The sequence below is a fragment of the Balaenoptera musculus genome, chromosome 1, assembly GCF_009873245.2.
Source record: "Balaenoptera musculus isolate JJ_BM4_2016_0621 chromosome 1, mBalMus1.pri.v3, whole genome shotgun sequence".
Lineage (NCBI taxonomy): Eukaryota > Metazoa > Chordata > Mammalia > Artiodactyla > Balaenopteridae > Balaenoptera > Balaenoptera musculus.
This window is the reverse complement of record NC_045785.1, coordinates 16999562-17015077: the sequence shown is the minus strand read 5'-3', so window position 1 is coordinate 17015077 and position 15516 is coordinate 16999562. Positions and strand designations below refer to the sequence as shown.

The 15516-nt window shown below is 36.5% G+C and overlaps 1 protein-coding gene across 3 annotated transcripts in view; it reads right to left on the bottom strand.

Moving 5' to 3' along the window:
• Positions 1 to 1692: 1692 nt before the first annotated feature.
• Positions 1693 to 15516, bottom strand: part of CDC42 (cell division cycle 42) — a 45531-nt gene continuing 31707 nt past the window's right edge. For 2 of the 3 annotated variants that reach the window (XM_036852181.1, XM_036852188.1), the window contains exons 4-6: positions 8190 to 8299; positions 7873 to 8070; positions 1693 to 3216 (exon numbers count right to left, since the gene is read on the bottom strand). In XM_036852181.1, the coding sequence (XP_036708076.1) occupies positions 3127 to 3216; positions 7873 to 8070; positions 8190 to 8299 (398 nt within the window). In that variant the 3' untranslated portion in view covers positions 1693 to 3126. Of the gene's footprint in view, positions 3217 to 4521; positions 4703 to 7872; positions 8071 to 8189; positions 8300 to 15516 lie in introns of those variants that run through there. The other variant, XM_036852199.1, reaches the window with a different exon arrangement.

Genomic DNA, 15516 nt, shown 5'->3' with positions numbered 1-15516 from the left:
CCCCCAAAAAAGGAAAAATACACCTCAGAATAAAGGAAATATTGCAATCATTTCTTAGATTCCACAATCAATCGTCTCTCCCCCTTAGAATATATTCCCTCTACTGGCATAAAATCCAACTGAAAGGGAATTCTCTGGCAGTCCAGTGGTTAGAACCCGGCTCTTTCACCGTTGGGGGCCTGGGTTTGATCCCTGGTCAGGGAACTAAGATCCCACAAGCCACGTGGCGCAGCCAAAAAGAAAAAAAAAAAAAAAAAATCCAGCTCAAAGGATGCCTATTTCTAAGACCTTCAGTAAAACATTGGTATTTTAGAAAAACAGTGATGTACTGGTGTTGTATTAGCCTAGATACCGTAAATTTTGCCATAAGCTAAGTCTGCTAAGGCCTGTTTCAAGATAGCGCTTTTCCAATCTCTAGATCACACTCCCTGGGCAGTATCACTCACTAAGCCAAAGATAACAGACAAGTTTGTTAAGTCAAATAGAAAACAATACTTAAACAGAAAACAATGTTAGCTTCATCCATTTGCCACCCATGTTCATCTGATATGTGTAAGTCAAATTGAAAATATTTAATTAGAAAACAATGTTAGCTTCAATCAGTCCTCTTGTCACTGTTGTTCTTCTGACGTGTGGATAATTCATCAACACAACCATGTAACCTGCTTTATTTCATTTATTCATTCTTGAAAACATGTACCCATCCAATGACTATTTTTAGAGCCATTTCTTATGTGTCAAACACTGCTCTAGGCCAGGGCTACAGCAATAATCAGGATGGACCTATATGCCACTGTACTAAGAACTAGGGATACACATACACAGTTTCTGCTCCCCACAGTCTCGTAACATGATCCAGGTGTCTCTCCCTGGTATGGTCAACAAGGAATAAGATACATTGGTTAAAACAGCAAAGCTTAGATTTGCCTCTTCCTAACCCATTCCCAACCAGCCCAGCTTAGTTCTAGCACAGTATGGAATCAAGTCAAATATGACTCCATATAGAAAACTATGAAGATGAGGCTATACACTGTATCAACCTTATTAACTGAATTAACAGTCCTTAGTTTCTAAGATTCTCATACAGATCAGTATAATGCCCTTAAGGGAAATGAATCATTCTTGTCACCTACAGAAAATGTGTCCCATATTCAGATTCAAAGCACAGAATCTGGAATCTTATAGAAGCAGTTTGAGGTTAACAACCTAGGAGCAGTGGTTCTCAAACTTGGCTGCATAATGTAAATACCTGGAAAGCTTTTAAATAACCCACTGCTCAAGCTCCACTCGACTAAAGCAGCGAAGCTTGAAAACCACTGGTAAAGAAAACTTGGAGAAAAATGGCTGCTTTCCATCTGATGGATGGATTTGGAAGTATGCTGCCATTTCCTTCCAAAAACATGAGCAGTGAGCTTCCAGAACATTTCTTCACTAAGAACTGTTATGAACCCACTTGGTATTAAAGAGAAGGAGTATGTAGGCTACCTGCCAAACTCAGGGGAGAAGGCACAAACCTGAATGTGAGGGGAAAAAAAAATCTCAAACTGAATTCCACAAAACAAAGTACATTAAATCTTTATGCCCTAAATCTTTATCTTGAAATCTGTTAGAAATTGATGTCAATAAGAGTCAAGTTCCCATTCCTAAATATCTAAAAATTAAGAGGCGGAGGGAAAATAACAACCCCCAGGCTGACTTGTAATGGGTTTGTTTGTTTGTTTGTTTAATACATCTGAAAAGAATGCATATACAAAGAATTCAGACATGAGAAAGCATTGGTTCAACACTAATGAAATCTACAAGAAGTAGGATTTGGGGAAGGTGGGGAAGATTACCTAACATTTTTAAGACTTGGAAACTGCAACCAAAATAAGCTGATAAAATCCCTATTAACACTTATGAAGAGTCTTCATAAGACTCTCCCCAGGATTTTTATTAAACTAGAGAGCCTCACCTGGCTGCTCTAGGGTTCCTCATATGCAAAACAGAAATAAGGGGATTCCCCTGACTGGTCCCCATGTTGTTAAATGTTCTCCCCACCCCCACCCTACCCCACCCCACCCCCAGCTTCTTAATGAAGCAGGTCTCCATCCTCATAACTTGAAAGAGGATGTGAATCATCCCATAGACATCTGTCTTCTAGCACCACCCCTCGGATTTCCTCTATATACCAGGTCTTCAGCTGTGTTCTAGGAACACTGTATCATACACTATTAAGCTGCACATCTATGCTAAGCATATAAAGACAATGACTGACAGGGAAAAAAAATTGTTTTTTAATTACGTACTCAATCCATTTGGTGTATTTCAAAAGGTGCAATACTTTTCTTCATTTATCAGTGAAAGTAGTTAGAAATTAACCTCAAAAAAAATCAGCAAATGGCAAACAAATTTCCTTGAGAGTCACAGTCACATATATAGTGCATCCTAGAAAAGAGGAGGGGCAAGACAGGTTCCACCCACTTTCATGAGTTTCATCAAATGCTGGACCTACTCAAGGGTGGAGAGAAAAGGCAACTTTCAAAAAGGAGTATATTATTAAATGAGGCGTTTACTATACTCCTTCCTAAGAGCACCAGGTGGGGAACACGTTTTCTAAACTAGATCTAGGAAGTGGAATGTGGAATCAATCTATCCTCCTCCCCTTAAGGGCTGTCCAATGGTTAATGAATTAAAAAAACATGACTAAATAAAAACAAATCCCACACACACTCCCCCGCCCCCCAAAAAAAAGAAAAGAAAAAAAAAAACTAGATATCCCAGATTACTCGCCAGAGTGGAACCCGGAAACAGCTTCAACAACCAAATTAGTCTGTTACAGAGTCATCACAAGCATGCCTTGCTTTTAAACAAAAAAAAATAATAATAACTTTTTGAAACGACAAAACAAAAACTAGTACTGATCACTTTTCTGACAATACACAATTACTCAAAATTAACTAGTACTGAGAGGGGGAAGGGGGCCATACCTATGGGCCTTGTCTCACACGAGTGCATGTGGGTAGGTGCAGGGCATTTGTCATTATTGCAAAAACGAATTTTAATCTTTAATCTTTAGTTTGATTTAAACATTGCTTTTAGTATGATGCCGACACCAGCTGTGCAGAAAGGGCTCTGGAGAGACGTTCATAGCAGCACACACCTGCGGCTCTTCTTCGGTTCTGGAGGCTCCAGGGCAGCCAATATTGCTTCGTCAAATACATTCTTTAGGCCTTTCTGAAAAGGGGTAGAAAGAAAAAAATGGGCAGTCTGATATTCAGTATAATAAAGTTGAAGATCAAATTTAAAACATTCAAACCCCCAGGAGTTGGCAAATAAGGAAACATTAAAAACAACCCTGAATCTCAACACAATCATCTCACTTCACCAAGTTTTGTCCAGGCAGGGCACTGGAAGGATCCAGCAATTCAGGAGAAGAGGAGCAGATATTCATGAGTGAAACAGTGGTCCTTTGAGAAAGCTTTTTGCAGACCAATGTATGTCACAAGAAGCAAAGAAGCACATGTCATTTGCTCATTCAATATGAGTTTTGTAATATGCTGCTGAAACATTTTACATAAAAACAAGTAAGCAGCTCTGCATTCAAATGAAACAGCTGGATATGGAACAGGACTGAGAGGTTGGGCACCGGGCAGTGGCATCCTTATATGGAAGGTGCAGACAAAGATGGAGAGAGCGATTACAGTAGTTGCATCAAAGATAGTCACTCTAAACTCCCTTTATCCCACCAATTAGAGCCAAGGGGATTCAAGGAAGCAAAAATGTGGGTACCTGATACATAGGTAAAACTAGAGCCAGTCAGTGCAACAGGAATAAAGTTTCATCAGCCATTTATACAAACAATTGTATATTTTTAATTTCAAAATTTGAAGGTAACCACAATTGTATGTTTCCCTCACAACAATAAAATCAGAAGCAGGAAAATATAAAGATGGCAGCTTTACATCTCAACATTAACAAACCTTAAGTCAACTGTTAAAATGGATGCTACTCTTAAAAGATAATGTAACAAATGATCTCATAAAGCAGTAGCAGGTACATCAATTATCTTTCCCACCCAGACTGACAAATACTCCACTACAGCACAGACAGCCAAAGCAATAGCAACACAAAGTTTCACTACACAAAGGAAAACCAGAAAAGAATCCTCCCTTCCCCATTACACTGTACTAGCAGGTCACCCTTTTTCCATAAATTTTGTCATGCAATTACAATTAACAATTGATAGTAAGAGTAAAATGATGTTTGTGTTATTTTCTCCATCTAGAACTAAGATCTAGAAGTGTTAAACTCTTCTTATTTTCTCCAAGAGGACATTCTTAATGCCAGACCAAGTTCCCTTTTGCAATAGTAATCCAAACCAAACAGCTCTGAGCATCAGGCAACTCAAGCAGCAGAAAGTTAAACAAGTCCAGCTTGACTACTGATCACAAAAAATATTCTATAAGATATTGCATTCTTGATCAAAAACTAATACAGAGGTTGCTCTAAGGTGGTGAGTAAAAAGACGCAGAGGCTTTCAAACAGGATGGTTTTATTCCTTTGTTTTTAAACGATCTTTCTACAGTAGTGGGACAGGAAGCAGCAGCAAAGAGGGGAAGGAGAAAACAGTTTAGAATATACAGCACTTCCTTTTGGGCTGAGTTTCCGGAGGCTCGAGGGCAGCTAGGATAGCCTCATCAAACACATTCTTCAGACCTCTCTACAAGACAGAGGGGAGGAGAGAGAATAGCAGCCAGGTTAGAGGATTAGAGTGACCAGCAGATACAACAGCAGTCTGGATTAAACGGGCTGAATTCACAGAAGCAATGTGCCTTAAGAAAAATAACTGCCAGAAAGCTAGATCTTAAGCCCATTATCAAGACAGTAAATAAGAGAACAAACTTCTTACCTCAAAAAAGGTTAACTGAGCAAGAAAGCAATTTTTGTGAAAATGCCATATGTTGACTTCTATAACAATCACACTTTGAAATCTAAATTACAACATTTTAATGAAAATAATGCCAGAGGAGAGGAATGGATATGTAAGCATGAGATACATGCAGTGAATAATTAGGCCTTGCAGAATTCCCTAGTACTTCTAATGATAAGAATGGCACACACATTTTGGAACTACACCTATTACAATTTCAGGCTTCTGTGAATTCATCCCCTGAATAACTGAAGGACACAAATAGCAGGCTAACAGGCATGCTACATGTTTCTAGATTCAATGACATATCTGGATGGGATTAATCAGGATTTCAGAGTAAACCAGTTTCCCAGAACAAAAGGTTCAGACACTTAGAAAAAGTGTTAAATGTTCAGCAGTACCAACTGGGAGAAGTTTAAACAACAGACTCTAGAAACAGCATACACCTCAGTTATTCAGTAATGTTATTAGAGCCAGTAACCACCACCCAATAGGAAAACAAAGAACGGGGTCCTGGAATGAGTTTTAGCAAGCAGTCCAATGCTTTTAGATGTCCGCATGGGTATCAGAGCATAAAGCATGGAGTGAAAAACAAAGAATATTCTCAGATCTACAGGGATTAAGATGCAGAAATACACTTACACCTCAGCCAGAACTCCAGCGTGACAGTGCGACTCAGTAGTACTGGTACCAGGTCTACAGACTCACCTAAACTCACCTAAATCTGAAGCCACAGGTTTACCTCCCAAAGAAGTTCCACATGTTCTTTAGGTCAGTTGGATCCCAAGTAAAACCTTCCCCCAAAGCCCCAGAGCACAGCTCCAATAACGAGCGCCAGGCCCAGACTACCCCAGCCGCCCCCACCTTGCCCTCCCTCCACCACAGAAGCCTCGAGAACCGGCACTCACATATTCCACTAGGGACAAAATAAATGAGAAATAACAGTAAGCACTTGGAAAGAGGCAAAGAGCTTAAAAAGTTTCCTTCCTTCTGTGTCTTTTACGAAGTAGAAATGATGAAAGTTAAAGTTCCTCTGAAATTCTTTCTACACATCTAGGAGCAAACTCTGGTTGTCAAACATAAAAGGAAGGAGGGAAGATAGAAAGAGAAATAAATTTTATAAGGGAAAAAAGAGGAGGACGACAATCAGAAACTAGGGCATCCCTTAATAAGAAGCAAATACTTTCTTGCTTATTGACAAAGATCAATTAATCCCCTACAAGACAAAACTAACCCCTGCTTTAATCACACTATCCGATTATATTAAGAGCTCAGTTTTAAAGGAACCAACAAACAGAATCTGGAATCCTAAAAAATTCTAGCTCCCAAACAGTACCCAGGGACCCCATTTTCTATCTTCTCTTTTGATTTCTCCAAACTTCAAAATCTGGTAAGAAAAATGTAGTTGCTAAGACCTTTTCAAATTTCTGTTCTCTGGAAAGTGACACTTACTATATAAACCTGTTCATACTGTAAAAAACTTTATATGGAAGCATCTAATTCTCTAAAATAAGCTTCACTAGTGACCTAAAATTGGGTCCACATGGCCTACTTGCCTCCATTTCCCCCCAAAGCAACCCGTATTTAGAGAATGGGGATATGCAACAGTTATCTGACTCAAATGTTCCACACACATCCTTCTTCAATACACACACAAACACACACACACACACACACACACTTTTCTGGGGATGGTATCAAAACACAGAAGCATCAGGCATTTTAAAAAATCTCAGTGCTACATGTGAGAAGATGTAAAACCTTCTCAACTTTTAAATATCTGCAATAGCAATACAACAGAACTAAACTGCCAAGGAAAACTGGGTTTGGGAGAAGAAATTAGGCCTTGAAGTCATCCTGTGAAATATCCAGCTAAGAACAAAAATTTTATCTTTACACATCCAACCCAGGGCTAAATTGGAGATTATTAAATTATGTCTACACGCTACATATTAAATACCTAGTACATGTATAATATGTAACTATATATGCTATTTACCTTAGTATACATATCATCAAGAATCCAAGTGTTTTTTTTAAACTTAATAAAAAAGAAAAATTACCTGAAAAAGTAGCATGAGAAATATAAGTAAATTTCATGTAATTATAAGAAATCTCCACCCTTCAGTCTTGCCTTATTTCAATTAGGCATGTTTGCTCATTGTTCAAATGTCAAAGTAGAATAAAAGAGTTCTGTGCTAATTATTTACATTATTCTTTCCTTTGGTCCCCAGAACAGTACTCCGAGGAGAGAACTGGTTGGTGATACCATGAAGGTAGAGAAAATGAAACACACAGGTCAGTTATAACTCTCACTCTAAATACCCTAACACTGCTCCCTGTCCTCAGAATCTGAAGTTTCCCATCAAACTATGAGAAGAGTTCCAATTAAATCGTTCAGAAAGAAGAGAGGACTGCATAAAGAAGGAACGCCTCCAAAAACATAAGAATGGAGACACTATATAAAGGCATGCTTGAGAAATGGCCTAGGTAGCTTTCTCTGACATGAAAGTCTCAATGATTACAACCAATTCCCTATCCCAGTTGAATTACCCCAGAAACAGTATAGCATCAAATTGCCAGTACTGATAAAAAATCAGATTTATTTAGATGAAATTTTAAGTTGGGGGGGAGGGAGGGGAATCATTCACAGACTCTTGTAAATTTGTGCTAATCTGGACCTTTCCGTTAATTTTTGTTTTTAACACAATCCCTGACCACTATAAATGATTCAGTAAAACGTGGGAGCTCACCAACACAAGAGCTTTATTTAGAGACTAATAATTTTCTCCATAAAAACAGAGACCTCTAACAAAAGAACATACACTGTGAAGCTGGTCATAGTCTTCCTGGGCAGCTTTCTTGAGCACTGCAGACCGCTGTCGGAAATAACCCCTGAATCCTAATGCTGCTCTAAACCACTCCACTGTAGATAAACGTGGGCTCCACACAGTCCTCACCTGTGTAAGTGCAGAACACTCCACGTACTTGACAGCCTTCAGGTCGCGGGCCAGTTTTTCCGCAGTCTCTGGGGTGATCGGCTTCTGTTTATTCTTGGCAAGCTTCTCAATAGTAGAGGGGTCATCTCTGAGATCAATCTGGGTCCCAACAAGCAAGAAAGGAGTCTTTGGACAGTGGTGAGTTATCTCAGGCACCCACTAGAGAAAAGATATTTTAAAAAATACACCTGCATTAATCCACAAGCCTCCAAAGCTATTTACAATCAACAGTTCTATGACAACCTTTTTTTCAGGGCAAGAATATCTGACTAACTCACCTTTTCTTTCACATTTTCGAATGAGGATGGAGAGACCACTGAAAAACAGACTAGAAATACATCTGTTTGTGGATAACTCAGCGGTCGTAATCTGTCATAATCCTCTTGCCCTAAGGGGGAAAAAAACTGGAGAAATCAGCAACTGAATCTTGGTGCCCTCATAGCATTAAAATCACAAATCAGTCAACAGATTAAGCATGCAGCTAACAGCACACTTATCATTAATAAGAAGGCAACTTATTTAACAAAATATATGGCTTTGTAATAGAATATTTGAGCAATATTCTCACTCAGCTAATTCTAGTTAAGAGGTACAAACTATCAGTTATAAAATAAATAAGTCACAGGGATGTAATGTACAGCACAGGGAATACAGTCAATAATATTATAATAACTTTGTATGATGTGTAATATATAAAAATATCAAATAACTATGTTATACACCTGGAACTAATATAATATTGTAAGTCAACTACACATCAATAAAGAAAAACAAAACCAGAAACCAAAAAAAAATTTCACGTCCTTAGAACAGCAATGAATTTGTTATGTATTAATTATTTGCTTTGTTACTGATTTGTAGTTTTCAATCTTTGTGTCTACTAGCAACCAAACAATAATGTAACAAAAATAAACTGTTGCTACAGAAATAATTAAAAATCAAATCTACTCAGATCTGATTAAGAAACAATCACAGTGAAACTATCTAAGGGAAGAAAAATCTCAATGAAACCCAGCTGACAAAATCCACTGCCCATGACTACCAAAGCAGGTTCACATGTTTAGTTAATGTGTACATGTAAGACCAGTACCTGAAACTGAAAACACATAGAAAAAAATTCAACAAGAATCAATGGATACTAAATCAATATGGAGGAAACTCTGGTGAAAAGGAGAATATCTGTATGGTCTTAAAGATTATTAATAAACCACAAGGGGAAGAACATAACTACCTTGTGAAGAAACAACATCACCTTGACTGAGTGATCAAGATTGCCATCACCAATGAATGGCAGATGAGTATCATATGCCTCTACACTTATATCCTGAGAAAGACATCACTAAGGTAGTATTCCAACCAAAATAGCATAACTTGTATCTAATCATGAGGAAACAGACCAAACCCAAAATGAAGAACATTTTTATAAGGGGAGGAGGGAGAGACGATTTCCTGGGCCTGTATTCAATAAAAACATCACGAAAGACCAAAAAAAGGGGGGGGGGGGCAGGAGGGCTGAAGAACTGATCCAAATTACAAGAAACTAAAGAGACATGACAATTAAATGCAATACATGGTCCTATACTAAAAGCAGAAAAAACTGGACTTGGATCAACTGACAAAACTGGAATATAGATGTTAGATCAGAGTATGGTATCAATGCTAAATTACCTTAAGTTGATTACCATTATACAAAAATGTCTCTGTTCTTAGGAAATACATACCTATTCAAGGCTAAATGTCAACTTACTCTCAAATAGTTCAGGGGGAAAAAATTATGTATAAATATGTTGAAAGAGAAAAATGCAGCAAATAGGGTAAAACATTAACAACTGGTAAATTTGGTTAAAGGATGTATGTGGGCTCCTGATACTATTTTTGCAACTGTTCTATAGGTTTGAAATTATTTCCAGATAAAAAGTGTTTTAAAATATCCATACACATTTCCAAAACTGTGAAGGGAAGGGAAGAGTCACAGAGGAAGGATTTAACAGTCCAATTTCAAAACTGAGCTACAACAATCCTATGTATTAAAAGAATAGCCCTAAAAAACAAACAAACAAACAGAAAAAAACAAAAAGGGAATTCCCTGGTGGTCCAGTGGTTGGGACTCTGCGCTTTCACTGCAGAGGGCACAGGTTCAATCCCTGGTAAGGGAACTAGGATCCCGCATGCCGCGCAGCCAAAAACAAACCAAAAAACAAACAAATAAAAGAATAGGTAAGTACTTAATGACACTGAACCGTATGCTAAAAATGGTTAAAATGGTAAATTTTATGTTATATTATTTTACCACAAAAAAAAAAAACTTTAAGGGGAAAAAAGGAAAGTTAAATATTTTGTATGCCAGTGATTTTTTGTTTTGTTTTGTTTTTGCCAGCATTGAGAGAATACAAGAATTTAGGGTAGCTATCAAAACATGATAATTAAAGATGTCATTCTTATTGCCACTTAAATAATACATCATAGTAGACAATAAAGGTATTGTCAGGATAATACTCTATGGAAAGTGAATAAAGGTTGAAGGAGAAGTCAAAATAGCAGATATTACAAAACAATAAAACCACCATCAGTACCTCTAGCATTTATTGAATACTTACTATAGCAATATGCTAGGGTTAGAATCAAAGGAATTCAAAGGTATGCACTAAGATGTGTAACTCTCACTTCTTAAATTATTAATATAATGTACAACTGTAGACATAGAAGGGATTTGGAAAGGAAAGAAAGGGGAAAACAAAATCAGCCAAACTCTTTAACAATTCTCTCAAACTGCCTGAGCTCTAACACTAGCTGGAGCTTTGAGGCATCACAACCAAAGCGCCAATAAAACAACAAAACAAAAAATAAATGCAGAAAATAAGACAACAAAACAGTTAACCAAGCTGTGTAAAAAGTACAGACGTTCACACACCTTTTCTTAGCCCTAGACCTTATTCAAATGGAATATATTTCACAAAAATTAAGTCTGGCATACTAGAGAAGGCTCCATTTTTAGTCATTCAGCCCCTGCATCAAAAACAGATCCAAGTCTGTATTCCTGAGCACCACTAAGGGCATCTAAATAAATGCCCAATGTTTTACATGCAACCAACCTTCTATTCAGATGGACTGGTGACAGAAAACAAATACAGCCATTCTTTTTTACCACTAGATCCAAAGCAGTACTGGTCTGTCCATTTACTTGCAATGAACAAGCCCTCAAAGCTATAAATCTTTTCCTTTCCCAAGGAGAAAAAAATTAAAATTGTTCAATAAACAAAAAGTAGGCTACCTTACATCTACATTTGCTACAAGTGCTACATTTAAGGAAACAATGAGTACGATCCCTTAGATGAGCAAGATTCTTCAATATCCAAGCATAATTTATCCAGCTAAAATCTATCCTCTAAGTGTGAGGCAGCACTATCATTTAACATCCTTTAAGGTACACAACATGATCAAGAAAATTTCACTCTACTGTGTGAGACAGGTTTTGACTACAAGTCCTAAACTATATCTACTCTAACAGTACACCAGCTCATCACTTAATTTCTAATACTTGACAAAAAGCACGGATACATCTCATGAGTTGCTGGTTTTTTTCCTTCCTCACAATCTCATATTCAGAATTTGAATTCAAGAGGAACTAAGTCAGTTTAAACTGAGGACTCTGGTCCATATGAAAAATCTGAAATGATCTCATGGTAAGAAAAATAAGATACTGTATTTAAATAAGATAAATACTGCTAAAAAACAACACTTTCAGAGAATTCCAGTAGGACATTATAAACCCAAGAAGACAAATTAAACATTTCACAGAATTTACCACCACAAATTAAAACCTAAACATTTTTTCTACAACCAAGTACTCAAAATTTAATGGTACTTAGTGATCCCTGCTTCCTCTGTGCTATGGAGCTTACTCCTAAATAATTCCATACCTTTTATATTATAAAAGAAACAGAAAAAGAAAAAAAATCCAAAAATAAATGGGGACACTCTGGAACCTGAGATTCCTACTATTTTATGTATAACATCTGTAAAACTCTATACTATTGCATGTTAATGCAGAATTTACTGAAGATTCAAATCTTAGTCGTAACGCCTTTGGAAGGTTCCACAGTAGCACTAAACTACAGACCAAAGCAGCTATAAATATCTCTATGGAGAGCGTTGTCATTCCTGATAATGTAATTGATCAGTAACTGCAGAAGGTTGCCAGATACTAGAAAACACCTCAATGAAAGGAGTTATTTTTAAAAAACAAAACAAACAAAAAACAGAATCAGCTAAACCAGGTCAAAGTACACCACTGTGACTTGTTCTGAATATTATTCTTCTGCTAAGGAATAGAATAATATTAGCTGTACACCAAACACATTCCAGTCCCTGTGCTGGGTTTTTTTTAATAGTAAAGTGTGTGAATCATAAATACACAGCTCCTGAGTTTTTACATATGTATACACTTTATTAAACTATCACTGAATCTTCGCAACACCTCTAAAAGGAAAATATTTTAAACATTTTACATATCGAGGTAATTAAGCCCCACACAGTTAAGCAACTTGTCAACTATCTAGCTAACTGCTCTATCTAGCATCAAAGTCCAACCTTTCTCTTGTTTATTACCATGGTAATGCCCGGAATGATTGACTGTGATTACAATGATTAAAATTTTAAAATGAAGCTATCTTTTGAAAATTGAACCTAAGAAAACAATTAAGGCTATATATAAATAAAATAAATGAGAATGGGGAAAAACAATTTTAATGTAAACATAAATGAACCCAACTGTATTCCAAATAACATAGCCACACTTTGGGGGGGGTGCGGGGGGGATAACAAATCCAAGTAACTTTTGAACAAGGAACTTTGTATGCTATTAGACCAAAGAAAAAAATTACTGCAAACAAATCTTGAACTCTTCTTACATGTTTGTTTTTCACAGTGGTATAGTATAGCAATTCTGAAACTGTTTTGTGTGTATTGCAGGACTGAAAACGGGTACATCTTTTGGGGAACCTAGCTTCTAACTATAGAAGAAATGGAGATGAAAATATGGAATTGGTGAAGGCAAAGAAGACTGCCTGAGTTGGACTAAATTGGAGGTATCAACAAAAACTCATTACCCAGAATAAACATGTTAATATTTTCTTCCCTAGTTGAATGAATGATATTCAGGACAAGTCACTGTGGTGCAGGACAAGTCACTAGCATGCTATAGCTGTTTTGCTGTCTTATCTCTGTCCAGACCTCTGTAGCAATGAGCATATCTAGCACCCAGATTCCCATTTTGCAACAACTGTAGGAAAAATTAATTCAGGCAAGAATTGTCAATGGTTATTAAATCTAGAGGGGGTGCTATTTAATGACAATGGTGTAAAGAATATTTATACCATTTTAATGTATCTCCTCACAAATTAATTATTATAAAAGGAAAAATTCTAAACATATAGTAGGAAAACTGGACAACACCTTAATCAAGTGATCAAAATTACTTTTACCAAAAGGTGATACCCTGAGATGGACGTAACATTACTGATCTGGTATTCTAACCAAATATGTAATATCCTGAATCTACTCATGAGGAAATGGACAACCTCAAACTGAGAAACATTCTGTAAAATAAGTGGCCTGTTTCCTTAAAAAAATGCCAATACCATAAAAGGCTGAGGTTCCATACTAAAGGATACTAACCAAAGAGAGTGACAACTACATGCAATGTGTGATCCTAGGTCAGAACCTATACAAGAAAAATTGCTCTAAGGGACAATATTAGGACAACTGACAAAATTAGAGAGTTGACTACAGGCTAAAGTTTAAAATGTTATATATAATGTCAAATTTCCTAAATTTGATAAGTGCACTGTAAGAGAATATCCTTGCTCTTAAGAAATATACAGTGAAGCATTAAGAAACAAAAGGGCATGATGTATGCAACCTACTCTCAAATGGCGTAGAAATAAAAGCAATATGCATATAGAGCTGGAGAATGTCACACAAGGTTAAGAACTGGTGAACCTGGTAAGGAGTTCTTTGTATTAGCAACTTTTCTGTAAGCCTGAAGTTAAATCAAGACAAAAAGTGACAAAAAAGAATGTGTGTCCAAATACTAAAATGTTTCTGTAGTAAAGATCATAATATGAAAGAAAACTGCAAACAGACCCCTAAATTAACAAAAGAAGTTAAACAAATTGTGGTGTGAACTGCCACACAACAGACTACTGTGTAACCATGAAGACTATGACACACAAGTACAACACTGAGAGGTATCACCATGCTTTTCTTTTTTTTTTTTTTCCCATGCTTTTCTTTTAAGAGATAAAGTCAGGTACAGAGAGAAGAATATCCTTTTTTTTTCCTATGTATAAATACAATGAATGTATAGGAAGAGCTCTGTTTAGGACATACACTAAGATGTGATTGTCTCTGGATATAGATGCTTTTTCATTTTCTCCTTTTGCTTATCTATATTTTGATTTTCCTGTAATAAGCAAAACCTGTATCTCTATAATAAAGAATAACATTTTAAATTTTGACATAGAAAGGAATTGCTGGTGGAATTGGAATTATTCAATATGAAAAAGAGCTTATGATAAACATATTGTGAAAAAAGCTAAGTATAGAACTATATACACAATAGTAAAACATGTGCAAAAAAATAAATAAATAACTGTGGAAACTCATTAAACAAGAATTTGGGGGACTTCCCTGGTGGTCCAGAGGCTAAGACTCTGCGCTCCCAATGCAGGGGGCCCAGGTTTGATCCCTGGTCAGGGAACTAGATCCCACGTGCTGCAACTAAGAGTTCGCATGCCTCAACTAAAAAGATCCCGCGAGTCACAACTAAGACCCAGCGCAGCCAAATAAATAAAAAAATATTAAAAAAAAAAAAAAGAATTTGGTGTTGTGACCACAGGGGCAGAAATAAAGCTATGAAACAGAGGGAGAGTCCTATCTCTGGTCTTAAACAATATTATTTTAGTATATCTATGAGTTTCAGCCAAAGACAGGAATAGTATAAAAAGAATTCAAAACGACTATATTCAATATCTTGTAATAACCTATAATGGAAAAGAATCTGAAAAAGAAAATATACATATATATATAAAAAACTGAATCACTTTGCAGTACACCTGATATTAACACAACATTGTAAATTAATTATACTTCAATTTTAAAAAGGTTTTTAAAAAGAATAAATAAATTGAAGAATTCAAAATAAAATAACACAATCAACAGGTTAAAAGTAACCAAACAGTTAAAGGAAGTCAGAGGCTATCTCAGTGGGGATGAAAGCTTTAGCAGAAAGAAAATTGAGTTAATGGCATGACTTGAACTAGGACTCTGAGATTAAGGCCTTTGGAGAAGGACACAGAGTCTCCTTGTAGGTACATCAAAGATAGGAGACTCAATCTGGATGCCTACAGTCCCAGGTCTCCAGTGCCTGTCAAAAAAGATCTCTGGCTCATAGCGACCTTAACCAGTTGAGGTGAAAACTCCCCAATTTGCCTGGTATAGTAAAATAATTTCCTTAGTGAATGTCCTTTAACCCCTAGAAAGATTCAGAATCTAATATAGAGATGAAATAAATCAACATTATTATTGTTAATTTTCAGTTACATT